The sequence below is a fragment of the Sardina pilchardus genome, chromosome 12 (genome assembly GCF_963854185.1).
Source record: "Sardina pilchardus chromosome 12, fSarPil1.1, whole genome shotgun sequence".
In the NCBI taxonomy this organism is placed as follows: domain Eukaryota; kingdom Metazoa; phylum Chordata; class Actinopteri; order Clupeiformes; family Clupeidae; genus Sardina; species Sardina pilchardus.
The window spans coordinates 24,609,480-24,635,979 of record NC_085005.1 but is presented as its reverse complement, the minus strand read 5'-3'; the positions used below and the strand labels follow the sequence as shown (position 1 = coordinate 24,635,979).

The 26,500-nt window shown below is 44.5% G+C and overlaps 2 protein-coding genes across 3 annotated transcripts in view; one reads left to right on the top strand and one right to left on the bottom strand.

Moving 5' to 3' along the window:
* LOC134097595 (kinesin-like protein KIF13B) overlaps positions 1-10,462 on the bottom strand; it is a 37,245-nt gene extending 26,783 nt beyond the window's left edge. For both annotated transcript variants that reach the window (XM_062550511.1, XM_062550512.1), the window contains exons 1-12: positions 10,158-10,462; positions 8,741-8,828; positions 8,135-8,228; positions 5,005-5,017; positions 4,714-4,774; positions 4,370-4,462; positions 4,031-4,211; positions 2,498-2,585; positions 1,788-1,922; positions 1,342-1,454; positions 826-937; positions 106-318 (exon numbers count right to left, since the gene is read on the bottom strand). In XM_062550511.1, the coding sequence (XP_062406495.1) occupies positions 106-318; positions 826-937; positions 1,342-1,454; positions 1,788-1,922; positions 2,498-2,585; positions 4,031-4,211; positions 4,370-4,462; positions 4,714-4,774; positions 5,005-5,017; positions 8,135-8,228; positions 8,741-8,807 (1,170 nt within the window). In that variant the 5' untranslated portion in view covers positions 8,808-8,828; positions 10,158-10,462. The remainder of the gene's footprint in view (positions 1-105; positions 319-825; positions 938-1,341; positions 1,455-1,787; positions 1,923-2,497; positions 2,586-4,030; positions 4,212-4,369; positions 4,463-4,713; positions 4,775-5,004; positions 5,018-8,134; positions 8,229-8,740; positions 8,829-10,157) is intronic.
* A 564-nt stretch (positions 10,463-11,026) lies between these two features.
* Positions 11,027-26,500, top strand: part of elp3 (elongator acetyltransferase complex subunit 3) — a 21,434-nt gene continuing 5,960 nt past the window's right edge. Inside the window, exons 1-9 of the mRNA XM_062551019.1 lie at positions 11,027-11,201; positions 13,231-13,330; positions 13,816-13,954; positions 14,589-14,659; positions 14,906-14,969; positions 15,370-15,438; positions 16,766-16,920; positions 22,032-22,193; positions 22,606-22,732. Coding sequence (XP_062407003.1) covers positions 11,180-11,201; positions 13,231-13,330; positions 13,816-13,954; positions 14,589-14,659; positions 14,906-14,969; positions 15,370-15,438; positions 16,766-16,920; positions 22,032-22,193; positions 22,606-22,732 — 909 coding nt within the window. The 5' untranslated portion in view covers positions 11,027-11,179. The remainder of the gene's footprint in view (positions 11,202-13,230; positions 13,331-13,815; positions 13,955-14,588; positions 14,660-14,905; positions 14,970-15,369; positions 15,439-16,765; positions 16,921-22,031; positions 22,194-22,605; positions 22,733-26,500) is intronic.

Sequence of the window (26,500 nt, the reverse complement as noted above, 5' to 3'; positions counted from 1 at the left end):
AGAGAGAGAGAGAGAGACAAGAGAGACAAGAGAGAGAGAGAGGGAGAGAGAGACAGAAAGGAGAGGAGCGGATGTGTGTGTGTGTGTGTGTGTGTGCCACTGTACCTCAGCCTCTGTCAGCTGGTCTCTGAGCTTCTCCACCTCCTCTCGGAGCTCTCTGATGATGCGGGCGTTGGGGTCCTCGTTCACCACGGCGTGGTTGACGATGCTCTTCGCGCGGTCAGCGTAGCGGAGGGTGGACAGCGTCTCCTCGTAGTTGTCTGCCGCGGGGCTCACCGTGGCAACCATTGCCGTGCGACTGTTGCCGCCCAGGCTGTCCTGTCATACGGACAAACGAGGCAAATAAGATCAGAGAGCAGCACATCATGAGTCTCTGACAGTTGAACACAAAAAACATAAACAATTTGCCAGAACTGTTTCAAATTTAAATGTACAGTATTTATTTATTTGTATTTATTTATTATTGTTTTTCAGATACGGTTTTGTTTTTTTTTGTTTTTTTAAGTTTTTAAGTTTTTTATTGTTGTGTGTCTTGTCCTTGTCTGTCAGCTGGCTGTAGAAATGATTACCCCTCAGGAACAATAAAGTTACCTCGACCTTGAACTTGAACTTTATAGGGACTGAAAACTGCTGCAATGAAGATTGGTACACAGTAATTTAATTTCAGGGATTTTAGTTGGCCCATCTACCTATGGCTAGCTTCACAATAAGGGTAAGTGTTTGACATCCCATAGTATATTCAAGGGCAATTGGCAAACATTTTTGTAAGTACTATCCCATTTCGTATGGACCAGTATGTATGCACAGCATGAACCAGGAATGTACCTTCAGGAGCCAGGTGAGCACGGAGTCTCTGTAGGGAACAAACTTGGTCTTGTTCTTCCCAGCGCCCTGGTCAGCCAGCGCTGAGATCACCAGGCCAAGTGTGGTCAGAGACCTGGACACAAGCAGCACAATCAGGGGCTAAGGGCTTACATCAGAGAGGGCTTTGCAGCAGAACTCTCAAGAGAAGAAGGGATGAAGGGGGGAGGAGGGAGGGGGGAGGGGGGGAGGAGGGAGGGGTAGAAGAACAATGGAGAGAGTCAGGAGAACTGGCTAAGACCGGAGGGAAAGGAGAACTGAGCACTTGTAACACTGTCAAGAACTACGCAACGACGCTGAAAGGGAGAGAAGGGTTGTGTGTGTGGAGGAAGAGAGAGAGAGGGAGAGAGAGAGAGTTTGTCTACTCAACTCAAGAAACTTGTGTAATGTGAGTGAGTGTGTGAGTGAGTGAGTGATGACATGAGTGAGTGTGTGTGTGTGACAGTGTGTGAGTGTGTGTGTGTGTGTGTGTGTACTCACTTGTTGATGTTGCTCCCCTCTTTGAGTCGCTCTCCGGCGGCCCCTGTTTTAGCAGCACGCTCACTTCCTGCCAGGTCCACCAGGCTCAGTTTACTGACCTTCTCCCCACTCGTCTGAAGCAAACACAAGGGTCAAGGGTCAAGCCACTGTCTCCTGCTGAGCAACTAAGTATGTGTGTAGGTGCAGATGAGTGCATGTATGCGTGCGTGCAGGTACAGTATGAGGGAGTGTGAGAGTAAGTGTGTATGAGCGTGCGTGCATGTACAGTATAAGGGAGTGTGAGTGAGTGTGTATGTGTGTGCGTGCGTGCGTGCGTGCGTGCGTGCACAGTGTGAGTGGGTGTGTATGTGCACCCGTGTGTGCGTGTACTGTATGAGGGAGTGTGAAAGTGAGTGTGTATGTGTGTGTGTATGTGTGTGTGTGTTTTTGTGCATGTTAACTCTTACCCCAGACTGCAGGTCCTTGAGAGTGTGTGTGAGGATGATGTTGAAGACGGCGTGGGAGCGGCTACTCTCCTCGTTCATGTTGGTGGCGGCTACCGTACGAGACTTGTTGCCCTCCGACATCAGAGACTCAATGTCCTGCACAAGAAAGAGGCTTCTTTCTTATTATCGTGCCGCAACACATCTCTCCACAGTTCAAAACCAGACGACAAAGAGTTAACTACTAATGATGGTCAGTATTCATTAGGCCACATGTGGCCAAGAAGACTGTGGTGAATGGGACTATTTTCAAATCTTTATCTGTGTATTGCTACAGCAAGAAATACCATGAAGTAACATGATGTTTTAAGTCTACATTGCCCATTCCTAGAAACTTAAAGAGCTTTTATCTTTGGGCATAATTGACTAGTTGCATGAAAGGCTCTCGGTGAGCTTGTTTGTTTCCTGTGGAGCCAGGTGTGTTTGAACCTGCCTCTATTCTGAATGTAATTAGTGTCTACACGTCCTTCTTTATCGTAACATGCTGATTCACTGGGTGCAACACCCAACCGCGTCCCTGTAGATACTAATTTACATTCAGAAGGTTCAGGTTCAAACACACCTGGCTCCACAGGAAATAAACCAGCTCACCGTGATGGCTTTCGTGCAACTAGTCGACTCGAGCTCCTCCAGAAGGGAACACGGGTGCTTGTGATGGAGGTGCCGTGTGATACCTTGTAGCTGGCGACGGCCAGTCGTGAGAGGCCGTCCACGTACGGCCCCAGGACGTTGTGCTCCCTCACCCTCAGCGCCTGCCGACTCCTGGGGAAGGACGACGCACACCAAGGACCACAGTTTCATTAGTGAGGGGGAAACACACACACACACACACACACTCACAAATGCATCCACACACACACACCCAAACACACCCAAGCCCAAGTCAAAGTCAAAGTCAGCTTCAATTCTGCTGTATGCATATAGAGGATTGAAATTGCATTCCTCTCCGGGTCCAGTGAATGCAACGTTCCACATTTCCACCAAAAGCAGTCTAGGCAGAGCTGCGTCGGGCAGATGGCGTTCTGCTCGCGCGAGCTTTCTTTCTGCTTTTCCTGCTGCTGCCATTGATGGGCTAGCTTGAGTAGTGAATGTTTATGTTTATGTTTGTGGTATTTTGCAGCCGTTTTTGTCCAAAGCGTGCCCAAGCGGCCTTATGTTTAGTAAACAGCATTCAGGCATTCACTCTTAACAACGATAAAGAAACTGACATTATACGCTGCATTTCATTTATTGAAAAAGAACACTCTGTGCCATCTTAATCCATCTTTGTCCAGTTGCAAAGTGCTATAATATCTGCTCTCTGCTAAATAACTCTCAGGAGAGGGCAAGGCCCTCCATGTACCAGCCTACCTCCTCCAACCCCTGTGAAGCCTGCCAACATACTTTCCCTTTCATCACTCAGTCACGACCCACTCTGATCTTCAAGAGTGTGCATGCCCACTTCCTAGACTCCCGTTTTTTTTTGTTATCTCGGAGTGCTACACCAAGAGGCAAGCTCTCTGAAGTCAGAACAGGGAGTAAGACTATTTATCTTATCGCAATGTAGAAAGTGGTCCATCATGTACCTCTCCATGACATCTCAGCAATTCAGCTGTCAACAACACATCCTCTCTGGGCAACACAGGAGCAGAAGTGTTTCCTCTGAAGACACACATACAGCTGCTACACAAATGCTGAACTGCTGTCCTGTTACAGTGTAGTTCCCATTGTGTTTTGTACAGGGGATGTCATAAACAAGAGTTAAACAATATGCATGAACAGGAGATGATAAGAGACTTTATTAGCTATGTAATGCTAGCTAACACCAGCTGTGAAATGCCAGCTGACTAGTTTTGTTTACGGCAACAGTTGATAGGTAGAGAAAACTCATGCTTTTAGCCTGCTTCTCCCTGAATGCTAGAATGGCACACCCAATCAGGTTTGTGGGTGGGGGGTGGGGGGGGGGGGGTATTTCTAGGTTCCAGCTCTGAACCAAAGTGCCATGTTCTGAACCGTTTTTTTGTTAGGTGGAAATGCCCCGTACGGTTCATCAGTTGGTTCGTGAATGGGGAAAAAACTGGTTCTCTGTCGGTGGGCTATGAGTGAGTGAGTGAAAGTTCAGCATGGTTGTGCATATCGGTGTGTGTATGTTTTTGTATGTATGGGTTTGTAAGTGTGGAGGTCAGGAAAGTCAGTAAAGTCAGTCGCTTTCTCTCTCTCTCTCTCACCCTTTGGGGTCCAGCAGGTCTCGGACCTTCTCGTTGTAGATCTCCATGAAGGACACCTCTACCGTGAAGCTCTCCCCCTCCCGCTGCTCTTGGACGGAGCGCTCAAACAGGGAGCTGCACAGGCGGGGGATCAGGCCCGGCTGGTCAGCAGAGCCCATCATGGTGTAGGACTTCCCCGAGCCTGCAACACCAGCCAATCATGTTACAGCAATCTCGATGTCGTCCAATCAGAGTAGAACGTGATGAAGAGGCAAAGAAAAGTTCTCTGGAACAACTATGTTGCAGTGCTATTGGAAGCTGGTCTGAGTATGGTGTAGTCCATTGTGGTGTGGAGTATACCTGTTTGTCCGTAGGCAAAGATGCAGGCATTGTAGCCCTGGAAAGCATTATCTAAAAGACTTTCCCCCAGACACTGGAACACTACATCCTGACCTGAAACACACGTAAAAACACAAACGAACACAAACACACACATACACAACTTGAGATGATGACAAAAACAGAACTTGTTGTGCGGTATTTCTGGGTAGCCTACAGAGAGGATGTGAGTGTTGGTTTACTTCATCAAACTGTACATTTGTCAAGCTAGTCAAACAGGTCTGTCCCTTTTGGGTTACTGGAACCAGAAGAGTCATCATGACTCATTAGTGTGTTTTGACTGTTCGCTCCATACTCTTCCCTACCTGCAAACTTTTCTGTGTCTGCATCGTCCATCGACCAAAAGCAGTAGTCATACGCAAAAACCTTAGAGAGGAACAAACAACGAAAACATGTGTTATGCAGGATATAAAGGTTCTTTCCTACAGTATCACTAAAGAAACAGACCATTGTCTGTTCTAACATTAGAACAGGCATGCGTGACCCAATATCGTTGCATATAAAATTTGAAATAGAAAATAAACCAGTCAGAAGCTTAATCCACTGTTGGGTTTCCGTGTATTCATAAAGGCTTAATCGGTGTAAAGGACTCTCACCTTTGGCTGACTCCTGGATCGGGGAAAAAAACAAGAAATGAACATCATGAGTTTGGATACTCTGAAACGTTCAGATCAAATGAGAGTTGCAGTAATCTTTAATCCCATTAACCGATGTTTATATATTGATTTAGCTAAATTTCTTCAACTAAGAGGTTAATACACAGAGACAGCCTATACATGGGAATGCTTTTCATGTCTTCATTCTTCTTTCTTACTTCTGATTCTGATTCTGAAAACCCTATCATGCGGTTTATAGATGGTGTGGCTAATGCATGGGAAATGACAGATTAGATTACAGGTTAGGAAGGTATTGAACGTATTCTCAATGCTGCTTCAAAAAAAGCGTTACAGACATCAAAGAGGACATCTAGACATCTAACTAGCACCTTTTATCATCCACTTGGATGATATGACAGCAGCACCGACACTATGCCCTGATAATAGTTATCTGGTCTGGAGGTTGAGTAGACAAAGAGACAGATATTATGGCTTCACTGGGGGGGTACTACTGAGGGGAGAGGGGGGGGGGGGGGGTTCTACTGTGTAGAATTCACCTGGAGCATGTGGTTACTGTTAAGAATAAGTACCATGGGGTCTTACAAAAGACAACAGAGAAATGTTTTGAAAATCCACCCTTCATTTGAAAGTCATACTGTAGGTGGCAATGGTCTTTGATCTTTCAATTTCTATTGAACATGTGCTGACATGACTATTGCCTTTCACAAAGTATTATGCATCAAATAGTTGTGGTTTGGTTAAAAAATAAATAAATAAATAAATAAATAAATAAAAACCCTGGTAATTCAATGACAAAATCCACATTTTCAAATCCCTGAAAGTTAAAAACGTTCATAGCTTCCATGGCGGTCGGTGCCTGGCATGGAAAAGCATTGAGGAATGTGAATAAAGAAATTCCTTATTTGTCCACGACTCCTGGGTTGGGTTTCTCGCTGACAGAGGCGCGCTGCAAGTTAATGACAAATAGATGAGAGAGAGAGCCAACCAATCAGCAGCCTGTCTGACCTGTTCTGTTGGAGCCCAGAGGCAATCACAGATGCATGCTGGGACCCATAAAAGAAACAGCCCACTCATCCAAAACAGAGGGTTGGGAGGAGGGGATGGGTCAGTCAGAGTGAGACCCTGAGTGATTGGAATCAGTGGTGAAGGAGCAGGGGGTGGGCAGGATAGCAGTGGGCCTTTTGTGAGGGGAAGAGCTGGATAAGGTAATACAGTCACCTGTAGCCAATGAGAGAACAGTCCCACCCTTTGTAAAGAGTGTGTGAGTAGTGTGTGTGTGTGTGTGTGTGTGTGTGAGTGAGGGAGTGTATTTACATGCACATGTGTAATTATGTGTGGCTGTGGAAGTGTAAATATAAGTGTGCGTGTGTGTGTGTGTGTTGCCAGTTTTCACGAGGCATGGGCAGACACGGGCTGTTCTACAAGCCTCCCACACATTATGCATAAGTACACACACACACACACACACACACACACACACACACATACCGGTTTGGCCTTGCCTTCTCAACAGGCTGCTGCCTGCAGAACTATTACCACATCACTGACAGACACAGCCCCATGGGACACCACAGCACTCCACAAACCAGCACAGCGGCAAAAAGCCCAACCAGAGAGAGAGTGAGAGAGAGTGAGAGAGAGAAAGAAAGAGAGAGAGTGAGAGAGAGATGAAAAGCCAAGGTCCTGCACCACAACTTCCCTTTCTGCTCTCTCACATGGCCAAACCACCCCACAAACGACACAGCAACCAAACGTTCTCTTCCCCTCTCCCCTCTTTCACTCATCTCGAGCAAACTGGAACGCCACATTTACTTTTACAATAACCATAACATCTAATGAACGACAACATCAACGAGACACATTTCAAAAATAAAGACAAACTTCTGCATGACGGCTGTCCATGCCCAACGCAGTCGTTACCAACAACGTGAGGTGACGACTGCCCGCGTGAACACGGGGGAAAATGCAAACAGCTGGCCGGCACAGGGGCAATAAAGAGAGGAGTGTTTTGAATGTGAGGATGTGAGATAAGGGGCCGCATCATCTGGTTCCTGAAGAGTAACGCATCCTGTGAGAGTTCCGGCTCCCAAAGTTCCAACGCGAAAAACACTGAGGTCTGAGAACAACATGATGTCAGCAACACTGGCTGGACCAAACGACCTAAAGCCAGTAACTTGGACATGGAAACAGTGGACAGTGTCAATTAAACTCTGTGGTTTCCTCACACACAATTAAACAAAATTAACTCTAAAAATGTGCAAACCAAAACTATGCAATAGCGTGCTTGTATTACTTGCTTTACTTGTGATATGCCAGATTCCATATCACAAGTTCTGATTTCTTTTGGTTGTTCATATCAACCCTTGACAAAGAATTTGACTCAAGCACATTGTGTCCTGGTAGGAAAGATATGAAATGGTGGATGTTCCTGGCCACTGTATCTTTAAGCCAAGAGAGGAGCAGTAGGGGAAATTATACCTGCTCTTCTGATCCCTTATTTACTCCCTGATGGCTGATGCCACACACACACACACACACACACACACACACACAGAGAGAGAGACACACAGAGGGCCACATTGTTTCCTTTGGCACTAAAAGAATCCAAGGTTACACTCCATTGGGTCCTATACCGGTTGCTATGATAACCGGACGACCAAAGTAGCCGAGGAATTTAGATTGGGTGGGAGTCAGTCGCCACCCAGCCCAGCCCATGTGAGATTAAAAACAGAGGGAGCAAGAGGGAGAGAGAGAAGGAGAGGGAGGCAAGAAAGTCAAGTTTCTTTTCAAGAAGTCAGGCCACCCAGACCAGACCAGGCTATCAGTCAAGGGCTCTTTTGTTTCTCTCTGCTGCAGTTAACTAACCAAGCCAGGCTGTGATGCCTACTCGATGTGGTCCTTCTTAAAAATGACATCAGAGTGTCTTCAGTGCCAGGGTCTGTGAGCCTGCACTGTGTTCCTACAGCCTATCTATGTCACAGCTATCAGCCTGATATGTGTCAGTGAAGCCTCCTGACGATGTGTCATTTATGGCCCAGTTCCAAACTAGTGGCGGTGGATTCACAGAAGTCTGCATACAAAGTCCACCGACAGCGTCCTCAAAACCTACCTAGTGTCCCCTTTGCCCATGTTCCCCATGGCGGGGTTGAGGATGGTCTGGTTACCCTCCATTTCCACAACACATTTTGTCTTCAGGTCCTTTTCTGTAAGGGAGGTGCACCAGAGAGACAGGGGGAAAGAGTTAAAAAAAAAAAAAAAACTTCATTTCCTAGTGCCATTAGCAACAACACAAAAGTAGGACAGCAGCTCAGACACACACATATCTGTGAGAGTGTGTGGCAACAGTGTTTTGAAAGAATGGAACAAACAATATCTAAAATTACATGAGGTAATTTACAAAAAAACATGGACGAGAACATGGTTTTCTTGAAAACAATGTGGGTTAAGTCTGGCATCAAAGACTAAATCTATGCCCCAAGGACAGCACATTATGCCTACCAAGGGAAATGAGAAATGGTCAATTCTAAGCTCCTAATGTTTGTTTTTCATTCGGAAAATTACATTTAAACTCCCATGAATAGTGGGAGCACACACTTTTTCCGTGCGCATGGCCGAACAACCATGGACTACCTCACAGTCAAAAGAGTCACTGGATACTGAGGGCATTACTTAATGGAAATGCAATGACTGTCACAAGGTTTCGTTCATGTCTCACCTCTCCTGTTCATTGGTCGGACCCGTACAGCAACCTTCACATTAGAGTCATTCAAACTTTCGTCCATTGTGCAGTCTGGGCTAGAGATCTAAGATCCAAGGGGAAAAAACTTTCGTAAACACTTGTATGCAATCAAACCTATTACATTGTACAAGCTTCTACTCAAACTCGTGAAGTCTGATCTTCAATAATCGATCTGAAACAACACGCGCCTATCCGGCACATCCTAAAACGCTTAACGTGAAAAACGTTTAACGTGAAAAAGCTTAACGTAGCTTAATGTTCGAAAACAATGAGCAATCATCACCAAACTTGTCATAAACATTCATTGTTATACACACTACGACCTCAAAACATATCAAAACCGAAACCCCAATATTATGGACGTAGACTGCGTTAAGCTTTTTTGTTTACATAGGCGTCAATGGGAAGGAAAACGCTTAACGTAGCTTAATGTCAGATAACAGCGAGCAATCAGCATCAAACTTCTCTTGGACATCTCTAGCCCTACCATCTCCCACCTCTGTGAAAATCAAAGCTGAAATCCCATTTTTGAAAGCACAGTCGACATTATGCTATGTTAAGCCTTTTCCTATTGGGCTATAGACTTCAATGGATGAATAGCTTAATGTGAACATCTTCGAATCTAATAGGACTTCCGTTTTCATTTTTTTTACAGCTGTCTGTGTTGGTGAAAAGTAGGCTAATGTCTGAGCTGAATTTGGTGACGAGCGATGGATGTTTTCTGACATTAAACTACGTTAAGCTATAGCTCAAATGGAGAAAAGGCTTAATGTACACTGCATCCATAATATTGGGATTTCCGTTTTTAGTTTTTGACAGCTGTCAGTGTTGGTAAAAAGCATTGTCTGAACTGAATTTGGTGACGATTGGTATATGTTTTCTGACAGTAATATACGTTAAGCCTTTTCTCTATAATGGGCGCCTATGTAGAGAAAAAAGTTTAATGTCTACTGTGCCTACAAAAATGGGATTTCGGCTTTGATTTTCACAGAGGTGGGAGATGGTAGGGCTAGAGATGTCCAAGAGAAGTTTGATGCTGATTGATCCTTGTTTTCGAACATTAAAATACGTTAAGCTTTTTCACGTTAAGCGTTTTAGGATGTGCCCGCCTATCCGGCTCGTGAGAATGTAGCACTCATTGCGCCATATGTTGATCGTTTGCTCAATACAAATAGTATAAGTTAGCTGCAATAAACAACCTAGTTTACATATGGAAACAGATATTGTACAGTTGAAATATTCGGCATATTTCGTCTAACATTTGTTACACACCTGCAGGTCAACTGCAGGTTAAATATATGCAATGTCAAATTATTATTTTTGTCGAGAGTCATCTCATGTATGACCGTTCGCATTTCTCAGAAGGCGTTGTAAAAGGAAAAGTAAGCCTTACCGCCGATCTTAAGGAGAGCTCCAACGAGAATTAACATTAGCTTGCGATTAGCCTGTGAGGTTATAGGCTACTGGCTTTATTCCAATCATAAAACATTCCAAATAGATGAGCTCTCCCGAAGAAATGTCTTCAAAAGCGTTCGTTCAGATAAGATCCTAGGAAACCTCCAGCTTTTCGAATCGATGACACTTCAAGAGCAAGCTGACACATTTCCACCTGCTTCATTTCCTGATACTCCCGAGGCGAGAGGGACCACTGAAGCCATTTTAACCTGAGACAGTACTACAGGTTCTACTCTGTGGGGCAAGCAACAGGTTGAGCGCCTATGCACAGATTTGCACTGAGGCGGATTTGCTTAGACGCATAGTGACAGTGACAGTCCAAGTGACCGGGAGGAATAACTTGATAGCCTAAATGTTGATCTTGTTTCGGTCAGCTTTAAACATTGTTACTGTTAATCACACCTTCTTTGTTTATCACATATTTCTTCTTTACCAAGACAAGATCAGAAACGAAATGTACAGAAAAAAACTATTTGACAATATAAAAAATACTTAGTTTTGATAGACTAAGAAAGGTTAAAATAGAATGAATCTAGGTTTCAGCCACACACTTATAACCGGGCCTAATAATGTAGCCTAACAATATACATATAATAAATAAAAATTAACGGCAGTGCAGCATTCAAGATTTTTCTTTCATAATTCTTTTCATTCATCAGTTAATAGCTGCCATGCACTGTTTTTCCATTAAGACCACCAGAATTTCTTGTGACCACTCAACAATCTTTGGTCGCAGATGGGACGAGGAACTATACATGAGTGTCTGTTTTCTTCCGAAAGAATAGTGTTGTTGCACCTTCCGGAAGTCTTTTCGACAGTGCTAAACAAAATACGGCTTTAAGCATGTTGACATGTTGGGTTAACGTGCTTACTAAGCATTATGTTTTAAATTGAATCAGTATTTATTTCAGTGTCATAGAATTAGTGTGTCGGTGAAATAGTTTTGTCTGCACTGTTGTCATGGGGAAGCCAAAGAAGAAGAGTAAGTGTTTTATCTTTCACTGTTAAAGGTAGCTAGGTACGTATGTGCTTGCTAGCATAGCCAGCTTTAAACATGTGTATGCCGCATATCTGAGTATTTTAAAGCTAACTGGATAGCCAACTGTAGCTTATGGTATCAATTACCCTTATGACTCAGAGTTATCCATCCTAGATATTAGATAGCTAGCCTTAGAAGTTACCTCACCTAAAAGGACCTAGCCTACAATATGTGGAACTGCACTGAGAGATTGCTACATAATCTCTTATGTCGAATCCGAGAATATCTTCAGGAGAGCACCACCTGACATGTTGGGAGTGAAAAAATGTGAACATACATTATCATCAGGGAGGTTTTAGAGCATACGTCAGGAAATAAGGATAAGTTAAACATTAGGAAAGAAAGATTTTAAGGAGTAGGTCTACACATAGGTTGAGAGTTTTGAGGACTTTGTGATTGTTAGAGAATAGAATATTTTTCATAATATTGCTTGATTCCTCGTTCAAACACTGTAAATGAAGGTTTCAGATCAGAACATTTAATTTTGCGAATGCATGATTTAACAAATAGTTAGATTAAGTTGATTACATAGAATTTGTTGAATTCGGATGCGGGATATGAAAGAATCCAAACAATACATTTTTAGACAATACAACAAGACAGAGAAGAGACAGAGAATTCAGTGAGAATATGTTGAGAAATGAATCCACAGATGTCTTGCCAAAATACATCAATGGGGACAGGACCAGTCCATATTATTAATGTCCTCTGGAACCAGTTGACAGAAAGAGCAGTCCACAGCAATATCCTTCTTGAATCGTTGCATACTATTTTGAAAGGGCAAAAGCAAAGGATAATTTTAAGACATGACCTTAATCTTATTCATAATCGGATATTAAGAAGGTGAGCACTGAGCACCATATTTTCTTCCATTCTAGGTCAGAGAAAAGATTATTCCAGTAAGAAATAGCACTTGAAATAGAGACATTATCTCTTTGAAAGAGTCTGTATATCACTAAAGTTATTTCTTATTTGGCAATCTCAGTAACAGTGGCACTTATAAACAGTGGGATCTGTAAAATGATAAACAGTAGTCTGCTATCTTGCATGGGTCGTCGGTGACATCAGGGTACTCAATCTCGGTGACATTGAGTTTCCTGGTAGAATTTGATTTATTACAAGATCTTTCTAATTGGAAGAAGTATGTGGTATTTTGCTCCCCTTCCTCCAGAGATTTGCTCCTTTATCTGACAAATATTCCTTCAGATTTCTCTCCCTATATTTCATTTGATTTATCTTGCTGTGAAACTAAAGCCTCTTTGTCATGTTCTGATAACATTTCAGTTTCACTTCACTTAATTTGAGTAAGGGAGATTATGTTAACTTTCTTTAGCTTGTTTTTCTGTCTCTGGCATGCTTTAAAAGAGAATTATAGTTTCAGTAGCAACCTCTAAAAGTCTGAGTGTAGATGGTCTCAAGTGGAACTAGTGCGACTAGTGCGACAAGTTGGCCATATAAGATTAACGTTGGTGTTATCTATAGGTGGTATAAAAACTCTCAAAATGTTTTAGTTTTTATTTGAACATGTAGAAAACTCATGTAGAAAACTCTCCACTCGTAGACCACCATGGTTACGTCTTAGTGCTTTCTGGGTAGTGACGTGATATGGTTGCACCGGCTAGTTCTTGACAGAAAGCCTAGGCTACAGCGAGGTCAGCACGTCTGCTGTTCAGCCTTTTCAGTTTCAACCTGAGCGCAACGTAAATCAGGAGGATATTCAGGAAGATAGTACTCAAGATTTACGTGAATAGAATAGGTGAGATAATGAGAGTGGGGCAATATCGATGGTGACTGTGCAGCAACTGCTTGCCAACAACAAAGTACTTACCTGCATAGACACTGTTCATAGGAAGGTCCTAGCTGAAATGGAGCCTGGAAAATATGGATATTCTTCCCGTTTTTAATGAGCAGAATGCATTAAGACTTGTATGATTAGGTGTTCAAATCCTTGCCCCCCTCCACACTTGCTCAGGTGACCTCAGCCGTGCGGAGCTGATGATGATGACGATAGCCGACGTCATCAAGCAACTGGTTGAGGCTCATGAGGAGGGGAAAGACATCAACCTCAACAAGTAAGTACACTCCTACCTTGTGTGTGTCCTTGTGCATACATTTCCACCCCACACACTCTGCTTCAGTAAAGACACACTTTGAAACATTACTGCAACTCCATCCCCCTGACACCTTATCTCTATCACTTACCTACTCTCTCTCTCTCTCTCTCTCTCTCTCTCTTTCACACACACACACACACACACACACACACACTCCTTAACCTTTGTCCACACATTGTTGTGGTCATGTGGGATAATTCTGTGTATGTGGAAATCTTGTGAGTGCATAGCTGACTATCAGATGTGATCCATTTACAATTTGATCTGTGGGTGGAACTCCCTCCCTCCACCCCCTCCTTCCTCCCTCCATCCCTCCTTCCTCCCTCCATCCCCTCCTTCATCTCTCCATCCCTCCTTCCTCCCTCCATCTCCTCCTTCCTCCCTCCATCCCTCCATCCATCGAAAGTAACTAAAGCTCAACGACTGGTCCCTTCCTCCTCCAGGGTGAAAACGAAGACGTCGGCTAAGTACGGCCTCTCCGCACAACCGCGCCTGGTGGACATCATCGCCGCTGTTCCGCCTCAGTACCGGCGCGCCCTGGTGCCCAAGCTGAAGGCCAAGCCCATCCGCACAGCCAGTGGGGTCAGTAGAGCCATCACCAACTGTCCACAAATAACCCAGTGAATGTGTTGTGTATGTGAATCATATACACGGGGCGGGGCCCCTCTCATTCATCTTTTTATCTATCCTCCTAACCCTTCCTTCCTTGGTCCTCTGGCTCGTTTCCACTGATTACTATAAAGTCCGCTGGATAGACTATCCCATTGTTGCCGCCCCATCATTCTTTATCTAGATCAGTGGGAACAATGACCAAGGGAGGAAGGCAGGATCGATAAAAAGACGAATGAGAGGGACCCCCTGTGTTTTGAATAATGGGCTACACTACTGAAATTCATATTTATTTTTGTAGTTCTTAGTTACAATGGCATTACATTGACATTAACGTGAACAGTTTAAAGTCATACAGCCTAAATAAATAACACAATTATTAGTAAAAATGAAATAAAATGTAACTGAGTTAACAATTACCATAAACATACTGTAGACACTGCTCCTCTTTCAGAAATATTTAGTTAGATTAACATGAAAAAATCTACTGGTACTTAAATGACAATAAATAAAGGCTAACAAGTGTCTAGTGTCATCATAACTACTGTACCGTTAAAGCATAAAGTAAACTTTATGACATGATGAAGGATTATGTCTTCTGTTGCAGATCGCAGTGGTTGCAGTCATGTGCAAACCACACCGATGTCCTCACATCAGCTTCACAGGGAACATCTGTGTGTGAGTGATCAAGCATGCTGGGACAGGATGGGACATGCCAGTGATCCGTATTTCTCGAGCAGTGTCAAAGGATTTGTAACAAATCTTACATGGACATTTGTTGATTAGCTAAGATATAAACAATCATTATACTTTTTGGAATATGAGTCTAGTGTAACCAATAGTTATTTACAAGGACTGTGAGATACTATATTACTAACTATATTATATATGAGATACTATATAACTATATTTTGTCCCTGACAGATATTGTCCTGGAGGTCCTGACTCAGATTTTGAGTATTCCACACAATCTTACACAGGATATGAGGTATGCGCCTTCCCTACCCGTCATACAGAATTTTGAGTCTGAAATATGTTCAAGATCATATTCGGGTCAAATCAGATAAGGTTGTTGTTCAAGTTCAAGTTCAAGTTTATTGCATGTTGCACCATTTGTTCAAACCTTGTCTATATCAAGAATGGGTCCCAAAAGCAAGGCATGTAAAATATTTCCTGTGACTTCATATTTTTTTCAGCTCTTGAAATTACTTTACTTACTGCAGTTTTACAGCCTTAAAATCACATCGTCTAGTAAAGGAATGTTTGGGCATTAATATAATGAAAAGTGTTATTCGTAGGCAGCCCAAACTTGGTAGGGACAAACATGTTCTCAGTATGACCAAACCTGTGTGTGTGTGTGTGTGTGTGTGTGTGTGTGTGTAATTCAGCCCACGTCAATGAGGGCCATCCGGGCACGCTACGACCCCTACCTGCAGACGCGACACCGAGTGGAACAGGTGAGCTGCCCAGCCTGCTCAAGCCGTCTTTCTGTTTTCCGCCCTCAAGTAATCCCACCAAAGGTCAACCAGTGCACAAACCTGCCTGAGAAAGTGGCGGCGCTGAAAGTCCGATTAGAAATTCAGAGGGTGTACGAGCAGGTCGGAGCACCGTGAAAGTGTCCGGTCCTAATTTCATTATGAGACAGGCGTCAGAATGTGCTCGTTGCTTTTGATGGGAGACCTTGCTACTCAAACATCAAGGTCCTTTCACGCCCCATGGCTATGTTGAAGTGCTCTTTTAAAGATAAAAAAAATGCACTTTCACTCTTCATAACATTTTCAGTGCTTGAGTGATCAAATTGGTATATGCAAAAGCATTATATGAGGGCTCTCCAATAGAATCATGTCGTGTATGACGATCTTTCTGTTATCTGCATATTTATTGCTGTGGTGCAAGGCTTACAGCCTAATGCAAAGTAGCTTGTTATCTTTAAATGCTTTTTAAATGACCCTTTTATTTGAAAAGGCAGTGGAGCAGCAAGGTACTTCAGTGCCTCTTTAATGCAGTAAATGTCGTTAGTCGCATATGGAGAGAGAGAGAGAGAGGTTTCTTCTTCAGTTTTCTGACCGAAAGATAAGCAAAGACTACCCAGCCCATACATAATCTATATGTGTCCTGCCCAGCCCATACATAATCTACATGTGTCCTGTCCAGCCCATACATAATCCATACGTGTCCTGCCCATAATCTGTGGTCCTTCTGTTGCTCATCTACTGTTAAATTCATAATATTTTCAGTCCAATCTCTGGACTGAATCTTATGCTTTTCGGTCTTCGCCCTCGCACACACACAGTCACACACACAGACACGCACACGTACACACACATACACGCATATACACACCTGTCCTTGTGCATACATTTCCACCCCACACACTCTGCTTCTGTAAAGACACTTGAGTTCTTGTGCAAACATAAATGCAACTCCATCCCCCTGACACCTTAACTATCACACACCAACCTCTGTACACACACACACACACACACACACACACACACACACACACACACACACACATTGTATCATATCTACACCTATTACATTACCAATGAAAATTGCAACAGTTGTGGTTGTTCAGATGTACGGAAACAACACTTTGGCAGTCATCTGCATGTCTCCTACAACCTGCCACCATCTTGGACAGGAAGTGACACACACACACACACACACACACACACACACACACACACACACACCTACTCCTACCCTCTGCACTTTTAACCTTTGTCTTTTGTACGCGCTCCTGTGGTCATCCTCCCGTGTCCTCTCCTCTCCTCTCCGCAGCTGAAGCAGCTGGGCCACAGCGTGGACAAGGTGGAGTTCATCGTGATGGGCGGCACCTTCATGGCCCTGGCGGAGGAGTACCGCGACTACTTCATCAGGAACTTGCACGATGCCCTGTCCGGCCACACCTCCAACAGCGTGACAGAGGCCGTCCGGTACGCTCTCACACACACACGCACACACACGCACACACACACAAACATTACATTACATTACATGGACATCCTTGATGGAATTCCTCCATGAGCAAATTAATTCTAAACTAGATGCGTATAGAGAGACAGGGTCTATTTCTCCACAACACAAAGGAAACAATGGACATACACACACACACACACACACACACACACAAAATACAAGCCTGCAAATAGTTAACAAGAGACAGACAAGTGTGTGTACATTCTTTGATGGTGGTGAAGTGGGAACGGTGCCGCCTGACATTAGGTCTGCCTGGGTTATATTCCCAGATCCACTGCTGTGAGTCCATATCGCTTTGGATAACCGCGTCAGCTAACTAAAGACCAGTCAACTTAGTAACTTTTTTATAGTTTACCCTCTTTTATAGTTTACCTTAATAAACAGTTGAACACACACTCACACTCACAGACATAGACACATACACAGAGTAAGGAAGCCGATATCATCAGTGATGTATACGCGTTACCGTAGGAATTGGTTGTAAGACAAATTAAACTGACAACATGGAACACTGTGTGATTTTGCTGAAAAGCGCCATGGCCACTAGAGGGCGATATGCACTGAATATGCAGCTGACACATGAGTCAGACTGGCGCGATGCTACTCATTGTGTGTGTGTGTGTAGACATGGTTTTAAGTGCATTCGTGAGCTCAGATGACTGTATTAGAGTCATATGTTGGCCCGTCACTGTCACTGGCTTTGTCCTCAGTGGAAATATTTTCTCCTTTGATTGCTCCTCTGGTTGGCTGACTCAAACTTCTGCACGTTTATCGTCTGGTTGTTGTGTCGTGAGGCGTCAAGTAAATAGTGAGCAGCACTTACTTTTTGTTATCTCATGGCCTCCTTTGGGATTTAGCTTGAATGTTTGGTCTTCATTTGTAAGTCGCTCTGGATAAAAGCCTGAGGTAAATGTAACGTAATGTAAATGTGTCTTCACTGATATGGGACTATAAGTAGAGTATTAGTAGAATATCAGACTCTGGCTCTTTAGTAACCTCACCCCCTTCCTACTGCCCAAGTTCTTTTGTTCATGTAGCGCGATGAATAGCATCACATACGTCGTGGATCCAGCCAATATCCGTATTTACTAAGCAGACACCATCATACATGGTATATGCTATATGTATAGATGTAAATATATGCGCTTTGTTGCAGTGTTTGTAATTTTATATATGTATATATATGTGTGTGTGTGTGTGTGTGTGTGTGTGTGTGTGTGTGTGTGTGTGTGTGTGTGTGTGTGTGTGTGTGTGTGTGTGTGTGTGTGTGTGTGTGTGTGTGTGTGTGTGTGTGTGTGTGTGTGTATAGACACACAGTCACATACATGCTGATTCTTATAGCAGATTCTTCTGTGTAAAGTGGCCACCACTAGAGTGCACGTACACATTTTTCCCGGCATGTACATTATCTTACCTGGATTACCTGATCGTTGTTGGCACCTTGCTGTAGGGCGGCTCTCTACAAGGATGATGGCTGGACAAGCACCAATGGAGGCTCCTGTCAGCAAAGTGGCACAACATAGCGACTGAGTCATGTCGTCAGTCACACACACACACACACACACACACACAGACACACTGTCTGTGGAATGAAATCCTGAACCAATTAATTCTCAATTAGGCGTCAGATGGGCCCACTCTGATGGCTAGCCAGAGGGCTGTTTCCTTTTTCGGGGGTGGGCAGGGTGACGTGTAGCGTTTGATTGGCGCCCGCACCCTCGCCGTCGCCGTCTGTCAGAGCTGTCAGGGCGTAATTGAGATGCCACTTGGAAGGTTGGCAGCGTGACTGGCAGGGTGAGAGTGGCAAAGTCTGCCAAGGACTTTTTTTTTTCCTTTTTTCCTTTTTTTATTTATTTATTTTTTGAAGTGGGGACAGGGGCAATGGAGGACATGAGATTGAAAACAGCCTAAATGGTGGCAAAGCCTTTTGAGGGAGATTGGCTTAAGGTGTGGAGGCGCGAGGCGAGGGGGGGGGGGGGGGGGGGGGGGGGGGCGGGGGAGATAATGCAGGAGTGAGTGCAAACCTTTTGACGGCCCTGCCGGGGGCCTGATTGCCTTATTAGTTTGTTTGTTTGTTTGTTTGTTTGTTTCTCGCCTCATTTCTTGCTGTTGCAAAGTGCTGATAAGTGTGTGTGTGTGTGTGTATGTGCGGGTGCATGTGTGTTTATGTTTTCAAGGCCATACCCAAGATTACTGGCCTCTCAAATCCTGTGTGTGTGTGTGTGTGTGTGTGTGTGTGTGTCATGGGGTTAGTTAAGATGACATGATTGTTGTAATTGTTCGGGCTGCTAATCAGCTGGAGACGTCAGAGTTCGATTTCTGACCCTTATCTCTGCTGCCGGCTGCGTGTGTGTGTGTGTGCGCGCGCCTGTGTCTGTGTGTGTTTGCCCAATGTTTCTGACCGTGTGTCTGTCTGCCTGTGTCTGTGTGTGTGTGTGTGTGTGTGCCTATGCCTATGTGTCTGTGTATGCACAGAGTAAAGAGAGAACAATAATAATATGGGCACTGTCCCCCTTATCTCTGGTCACAGCCTGGAAGGGCATGCAGACAGGCGTCCGTAGCTCAGACAGGTTCAAACGGCGCTGCCTGCCTTATTTCGGAGGCCATTACAAAGGCCCATTTAGGATACTCCCCAAGGGACCACACGGCCTCATTTGTTGAGCCGAATTGCAGCGACCCGACTGAGAAACGAGAAGGGCTAATCTTCCTGCTTCGTCCCCCTGCGCTCTCTGGCAATTTTCGTTTGTAAGGCTAACGCAGGGCATCTGCTACAGGCACTAGGTAGCATTAGCTTCTTTTACACTTAATTGGATCACTAAATAAATTCCCAATTTATGCAGGGAATGCAATGCATGCAGCAATTGTTGTTTGTTGCACTTCATTGTTACAGAGGCAGACATGGTATCAGTTTGGATTACTGTCACTTAATATCACAGTCAGTGGCACGTGTCATTTGTCACAATGATAAACGGTGTCAGGGTCGGTTGGCATCAGCGATTCTGTGGTAGCTCGCTGGAGTCACCCTGCTGTTTGTTAAAGCCAGATAAGTACATTGTTATTTATTTATTTCAGATTACATTTTAAGTCTGTGAAGAGTTGGCTTTGAGATTTCAGATGAGTGATTGTTAAGGTCTGTCTCTGTCATGCGTGAGCAGGAGTAGTTGTTTAGGTTTCTGTCTTGAGTTTGCATAGAGAAGAATAAGGTACAATAATAAGAGCTAAAGCAAAATATCAGAATCGGCATCAGTTGAAGTTGCCATATATGATGATATGAACCAATGACAATATATATGGGTCATTCCACGCCAAATCAACCAGAGCCCACGCACTTGCGTCTCAAAAAAATCCGAAAAAAATACCATGTGTGCCTATATTACCCAGGAGACACTCTGTAAAATGTTTTTGTGCTAAGATCAATACTTTTCAAGTAACAGCCAGTTTTACAGAGGGAGGGGGGTGTCAAATTTGTTCTACCTCTTTTTTTTGTCAAAGTTCACAAGCTCATTGCTCAAGAACTAGAATCTGTAGGAGGCTCAAATTTTGCAGGCTGGTGCATAAATAGGAATAGTATGCAGTAAAATCACCACGAGTAGTCTGGATGATCCTGCATGGTCATAGCAGTCCCTCAAAGTTGATCAAAATTTTATTGGAGTTCTTGGCTGGGCTCTGTTTAGGCTTACAGAAGACATATTTTTACTCAACATAGGCTCTTGATTTTTTTTCTCTTATTGAGATCAGTAGAAACACTCTCCGAAAAAGCAATGAAGAGAAAAGAAAATCCATCAGGGACTGAACAGCAGACCTCACAAGTTTGAAAAATAATTTTGGATCTCATATTCAGAGCACCCTAACACCTTGTGGGAATATACAAAGATTTTTTAAATATTTTTTTCGTTAATCTGCATTACCTCTTCTTTTTAAAAACACCAATTTGACTTGTCTTATGCGAATCTTTCTTTTTCATTTTCCACCCTAAACATGGACAAAATGCACCATTGAGATCAATATGTTTTGTCCCCACCCGGCAATTTCAGTGATTCAGTGATTTTAGTGGCACCTAGTGGTTACTCTATACAAAACAAATCTCTCAATAGATCTCTATGGTGCATTTTGCCCTTGTTCAGGGTGGGAAATGAAAAAGAAAGATTTGCATAAGACAAGTCAAATTGGTGTTTTTAAAAAGAAGAGGTAATGCAGATTATAGAAAAAAATATTTAAAAAATCTTTGTATATTCCCACAAGGTGTTAGGGTGCTCTGAATATGAGATCCAAAATTATTTTTCAAACTTGTGAGGTCTGCTGTTCAGTCCCTGATGGATTTTCTTTTCTCTTCATTGCTTTTTCGGAGAGTGTTTCTACTTATCTCAATAAGAAAAAAACCCCAAGAGTCTATGTTGAGTAAAAATGTGTCTTCTGAAGGCCTAAACAGAACACAGCCAAAAACTCCAATAAAATGTTGATCAACTTTGAGGGACTGCTATGACCATGCAGGATCATCCAGACTACTCGTAATGATTTTACTGCATACTATTCCTATTTATGCACCAGCCTGCAAAATTTGAGCCTCCTACGGATTCTAGTTTTTGAGCAATGAGCTTGTGAACTTTGACAAAAAAAAGAGGCAGAACAAATTTGACACCCCCCTCCCCCTGTAAAACTGGCTGTTACTTGAAAAGTATTGATCTTACCACAAAAACATTTTACAGAGTGTCTCCTGGGTAACATAGGCACACATGGTATTTTTTTCAGATTTTTTTGAGACGCAAGTGCGTGGGCTCTGGTTGATTTGGCGTGGAATGACCCATATAGAGGTGGAACAGTTTCTCTCAAGCTTTAATACCAGGAGATTGCCCCAAAAAACAGCTTGATTACTACTACTACTACTACTACCACCATCACCACCAATAATAATATGATAATAATAATAATAATAACAAAGAAAACTTAAGAACAATAGTGTGCTTGCTATAAATCCAGTCGCTGATGTAAACTTGTCGTGATTAGTTATCAGTCCTCCTGTTGTCGAGGTGTGTGTGTGTGTTGTTCACCTACTCTGGCCACTCCACAGGTACTCCGAGCGCAGCAACACTAAGTGTGTGGGCATCACCATAGAGACGCGGCCGGACTACTGCCTGAAGCGGCACCTGAGCGACATGCTGGGCTACGGCTGCACGCGCCTGGAGATCGGCGTCCAGAGCGTCTACGAGGACGTGGCGCGAGACACCAACAGGTGAGGGGTCAGCACCTGGAGCTGAGGTCACTGCACACAGTCACTGACGTGTGTGGGTGTGTATGTGTGTGTGTGTGTGACTGACTGTCTGTCTGTGCGTGCCCATTGTGTTTGTGTGTGTGTGTGTGTGTGTGTGTCTATCTGTCTGTGCCCATGGTGTGTGTGTGTGTGTGTGTGTCTGTGTGTGTGTGTGTGTGTGTCTGTGCCCATGGTGTGTGTGTCTGTTTGTCTGTCTGTCTGTCTGTCTGTCTGTCTGTCTGTCTGTCTGTGCCTGTGTGTGTGTGTGTGTGTGTGTGTGTGTGTGTGTGTGCCCATGGTGTGTGTGTCTGTTTGTCTGTGTGTCTGTGCCCATGGTGTCTGTTTGTCTGTGTGTCTGTGCCCATGGTGTGTGTATTTGTGTCTTTCTACCCAGGGGCCACACGGTGCGTGCGGTGTGTGAGTCGTTCCAGCTGGCCAAAGACGCCGGCTTTAAGGTGGTGTCCCACATGATGCCTGACCTGCCCAACGTGGGCATGGAGCGAGACATAGAGCAGTTCATCGTGAGTGACACACACACACACACACACATACATATATATATAAACACACACACACACACACACACACACACACACACACACACACACACACTGAACCAGCCTCTGAACTCCATGTGTACCCTTGTACCAGAGCTCTCTGTCACTCTTTCTCTCTCTCACTCTCTCTCTCACACACACATAAAACACACACACACCCACACATACACACCCACACACACACACACACATACACACACACACACACACACACACACACACACACACGTTCAGTTTCAGAATGAGCATGCATTTGGGAACACTGACTTGTTGCGACCCCACAAAATTGCACGCACTGCACACAAAGAGAGTACAGGGTGTCCCCTGGGAGTGTTGCTGCCCCTCCGTGATTTCTTGTAGGCGGATTAGTTGTGGTTGGATCACTGTGGCGCCATTATGTTGCAGCATCATTTAACACATTGTTTGAATCGGAGGGCGAGTGATTGGTGTAGGGTGAAGCATGAGGCCTTATGGGAGACATTGTGACGTTGATTTTGGTCCTTGTCTCGCTTCCTGCGGTCTGGAAAATTCCAGTTCTTGATGTGGCTGTTATAACAGACAGTTGATTGGCAAGAAACTGATGTGATGATGATGATGATGATGATTGAATGGGAGAATCAGGCTGAAGTGTGTGTGTGTGTGTGTGTGTGTGTGTGTGTGTGTGTGTGTGTGTGTGTGTGTGTGTGTGTGTGTGTGTGTGTGTGTGTGTGTGTGTGTGTGTGTGTGTGTGTGTGTGTGTGTGTGTGTGTGTGTGTGTGTGTGTGTGTGTGTGTGTGTGTGTGTGTGTGTGTGTGTGTGTGTGTGTGTGTGTGTGTGTGTGTGTGTGTGTGTGTGTGTGTGTGTGTGTGTGTGTGTGTGTTGGCCGAAGAGGTTGGGTGATTTCAAAGGTACTTTTGTGTGAGTGTGCGTGTGGCAGAGGAGGTTGGGTGATTTCAAAGGCAGTTACTTATCCTATACTTGTGTGTGTGTGTACGTCTGTGTATATATGTGTATGTGTAGTGTGTGTGTGTCTGTGTGTGTATATATATATATATATATGTGTGTGTGTGTGTAGGGACTGAGATGGCCTTGAGTATATTGCCTTCTGTGCATGCGTGGGCATAGTGTGTAATGATCTGGGTGTGTATGCGTGTGCATAGGTGTGTGTGATAATTTGTGTGTGCAGCACATCAGATCATCCCCCCCTGGATTCCCAGCTTTTCCCCTCTCGGAGACCTCCTCCCACACACACACACACACACACACACACACACACACACACACACACACACACTTCTCTACTCCCCACACGGCAGTCACCATTATCAGGGATGAATTGTCCTTTTATTACCGAAGGGGCCTTTAATACAGAGAGCTCCATTAAAGTGAAGAGGCAATCCCAATCAGGGGTGTCTCCGCATGGGCGGGCCCATTCAGCCTTCTCTCCACCAGAGCACAGAGCCAGGAAGCCCTTTGTGTCGCTGCCACTGTCGCTGTCGTAGCTGGAGCGAGGGGCTTTGTGTGTGTGTGTGTGTGTGTGAGTCTCTGAGACTGTTAGCAGCGTGTCTGAGGCAGCCTGAGGAAAGAACATCTGTGGAAGAGTTGTTTTTATTTATTTTTATGGGGGGGGGGGGGCAGCTCCCTTTGAGAGAAGTTTTTATCTCACTGGCAATTGCCTGTGTTTATTGAACAAGCACTGAAGGCCGGGTCTACATTTCTTTTGTGGTCTGTGATTATTTTGTAATTTTTCTGATTATTCGAGTTATTCGTTTTATGTAGTCATGGCACAGTAGGCCCAAGCCCTCTAGGCCAGGTGGTCTCCGATAAGGATTAAGCTCATCATAGATTTAAATTAATGCTTGTCCGTCAAACTTTAATCCTGCACCCTGGGTAATTCTTGTCTGGGAAAAAAAATGACCCCTGGTGATTAATAGACCTAGATATCTGAAGAGATTAATATCTAAAATAGCTATGCTGATTTGTTTCTGAAAAACATATTTTTTTCTTTTTTTTTCACAAGTAAGGTGTTCTCAGAAAGTATAAAGACGACTTCCATATTTATGCTTACTCTGAATATTCTCTGATGTGACTTATAATTCATAATTAAAGTAAACTTTGTCACCCCCACCATCCGATTCCAAGCGCTGCGCTGAGAAGATTTTTTAGTAACTATTGTTGTGAATGTAGTTCTCAGCTGCATCCTAGTCACGTTTCAATGTTCAGAATGTCGTCAGAGTAATACCCCCTTCCCCTCCGAAAGTTGCATCATACCCTGCTTTGATATTCTCCTTGGCTGTGGATGTGCTGTATCTTCCTCTCATTTGGGCTCGTCAGATTGCGATCAGTAAGTGGTATTTGCCGGTGGCTTGGCTGGAGCAGGCCTCTCTGAAGATGTGCTGATAGCAGGGGCAGGGGGTTTTGGGCTCGGGAGAAGGGAAGATTAATGCCCCGGCCCTGACCGGGCCTGGCCACTCCGCCGCCCCCTAATGTGACGAGTGGCGTGTTATCGCACCCAGGCTCAGTTCCCAAAGAGCCCACCTGCGTCACGGGGTGCTCTCTCTCTCTCTCTCTCTCTCTCTCTCTGTCTGTCTTTCTCCTGCTTCTGTTTGCTTTCGCACTCGTCTTTTATCTCTGGCTCTGCTGTTCTGTTGTTCGCTCTCCGTGTCTGTCAGTTCAGCTCCATCCCGGCTCACTTTTCTCTTCCCCCCCCCCCCCCTTCGTTTCACTTCTCTCTGCTTGTTGTTGCTTTCCGCTCCGGCATTAGCTGCGCTCCACCTGCCTGTCACTCTTTCTTTCTCTATCTCTTTCCATTTCTTTCCCTCCCTCTCTCTCTCTCTTTCTCTACATGTCTCTTCCACTCTCTCTCTCTCTCTTTCTCTACATGTCTCTTCCACTCTCTCTCTCTCTCTCTCTTGCTGTCTCCGGCTCTATTCCACTTCTCCTCCTTCGCCGCTGTCTCTTGCGGAGCGAGGGGGTCTCTGTCCCCGTGGCTGGTATCAGAGGGGGGGAGATGGGGGTCAGCACGGGAGCGAGGAAACGGAGGCCGATAGCAGAATCCTATTAAACGGCGTCTCCAGCCCAGGCGCTCACTTATCTGGGTCCTCGCAGACAACTCACAGACCAACGCGCACACACACGCGCACACACACCTCACCGACACACACATACACACATACACACACACCTCACCGACCGACACACACACACACCTCACCGACACACACACACACACACACACACACACACCTCACCGACCGACACACACACAAACATACACACACACACACACACACACACACACACACACACACATATATTCATCATTACACACACGCACACAGTTACACTAGTACTCCAAATACAGTCACACTCAAAGACCGGTACAAAAACACACACACACCTCACCACATACAGTGCTTCCTGTTAGAGCGCACTTACTATCATACACACACACTTTGGTACACACTTGACAAACCTCAGACAGACACATAATATTTTTAGACAAAATCTACAGTAGGCACAGTAGGCATAACCAACCAAACTTGTAAGACTTTTAAGATTTCTGTGTATTTTTATCAACTGTGTCAGTATGTTAAAGCCCCCTTGAGTGGTGCTTGTCTGCTGAAATGACACACTCATGTGTTCCTGGACTCGCCGAAGCGTCCTAAGTTACTGTGCTGTCGCAGAGATTGTAACGGCTCTCACGGCCAAAGTACGACTGACGCAAAGGCTGTGACGTTGGAGGGAGTTGCC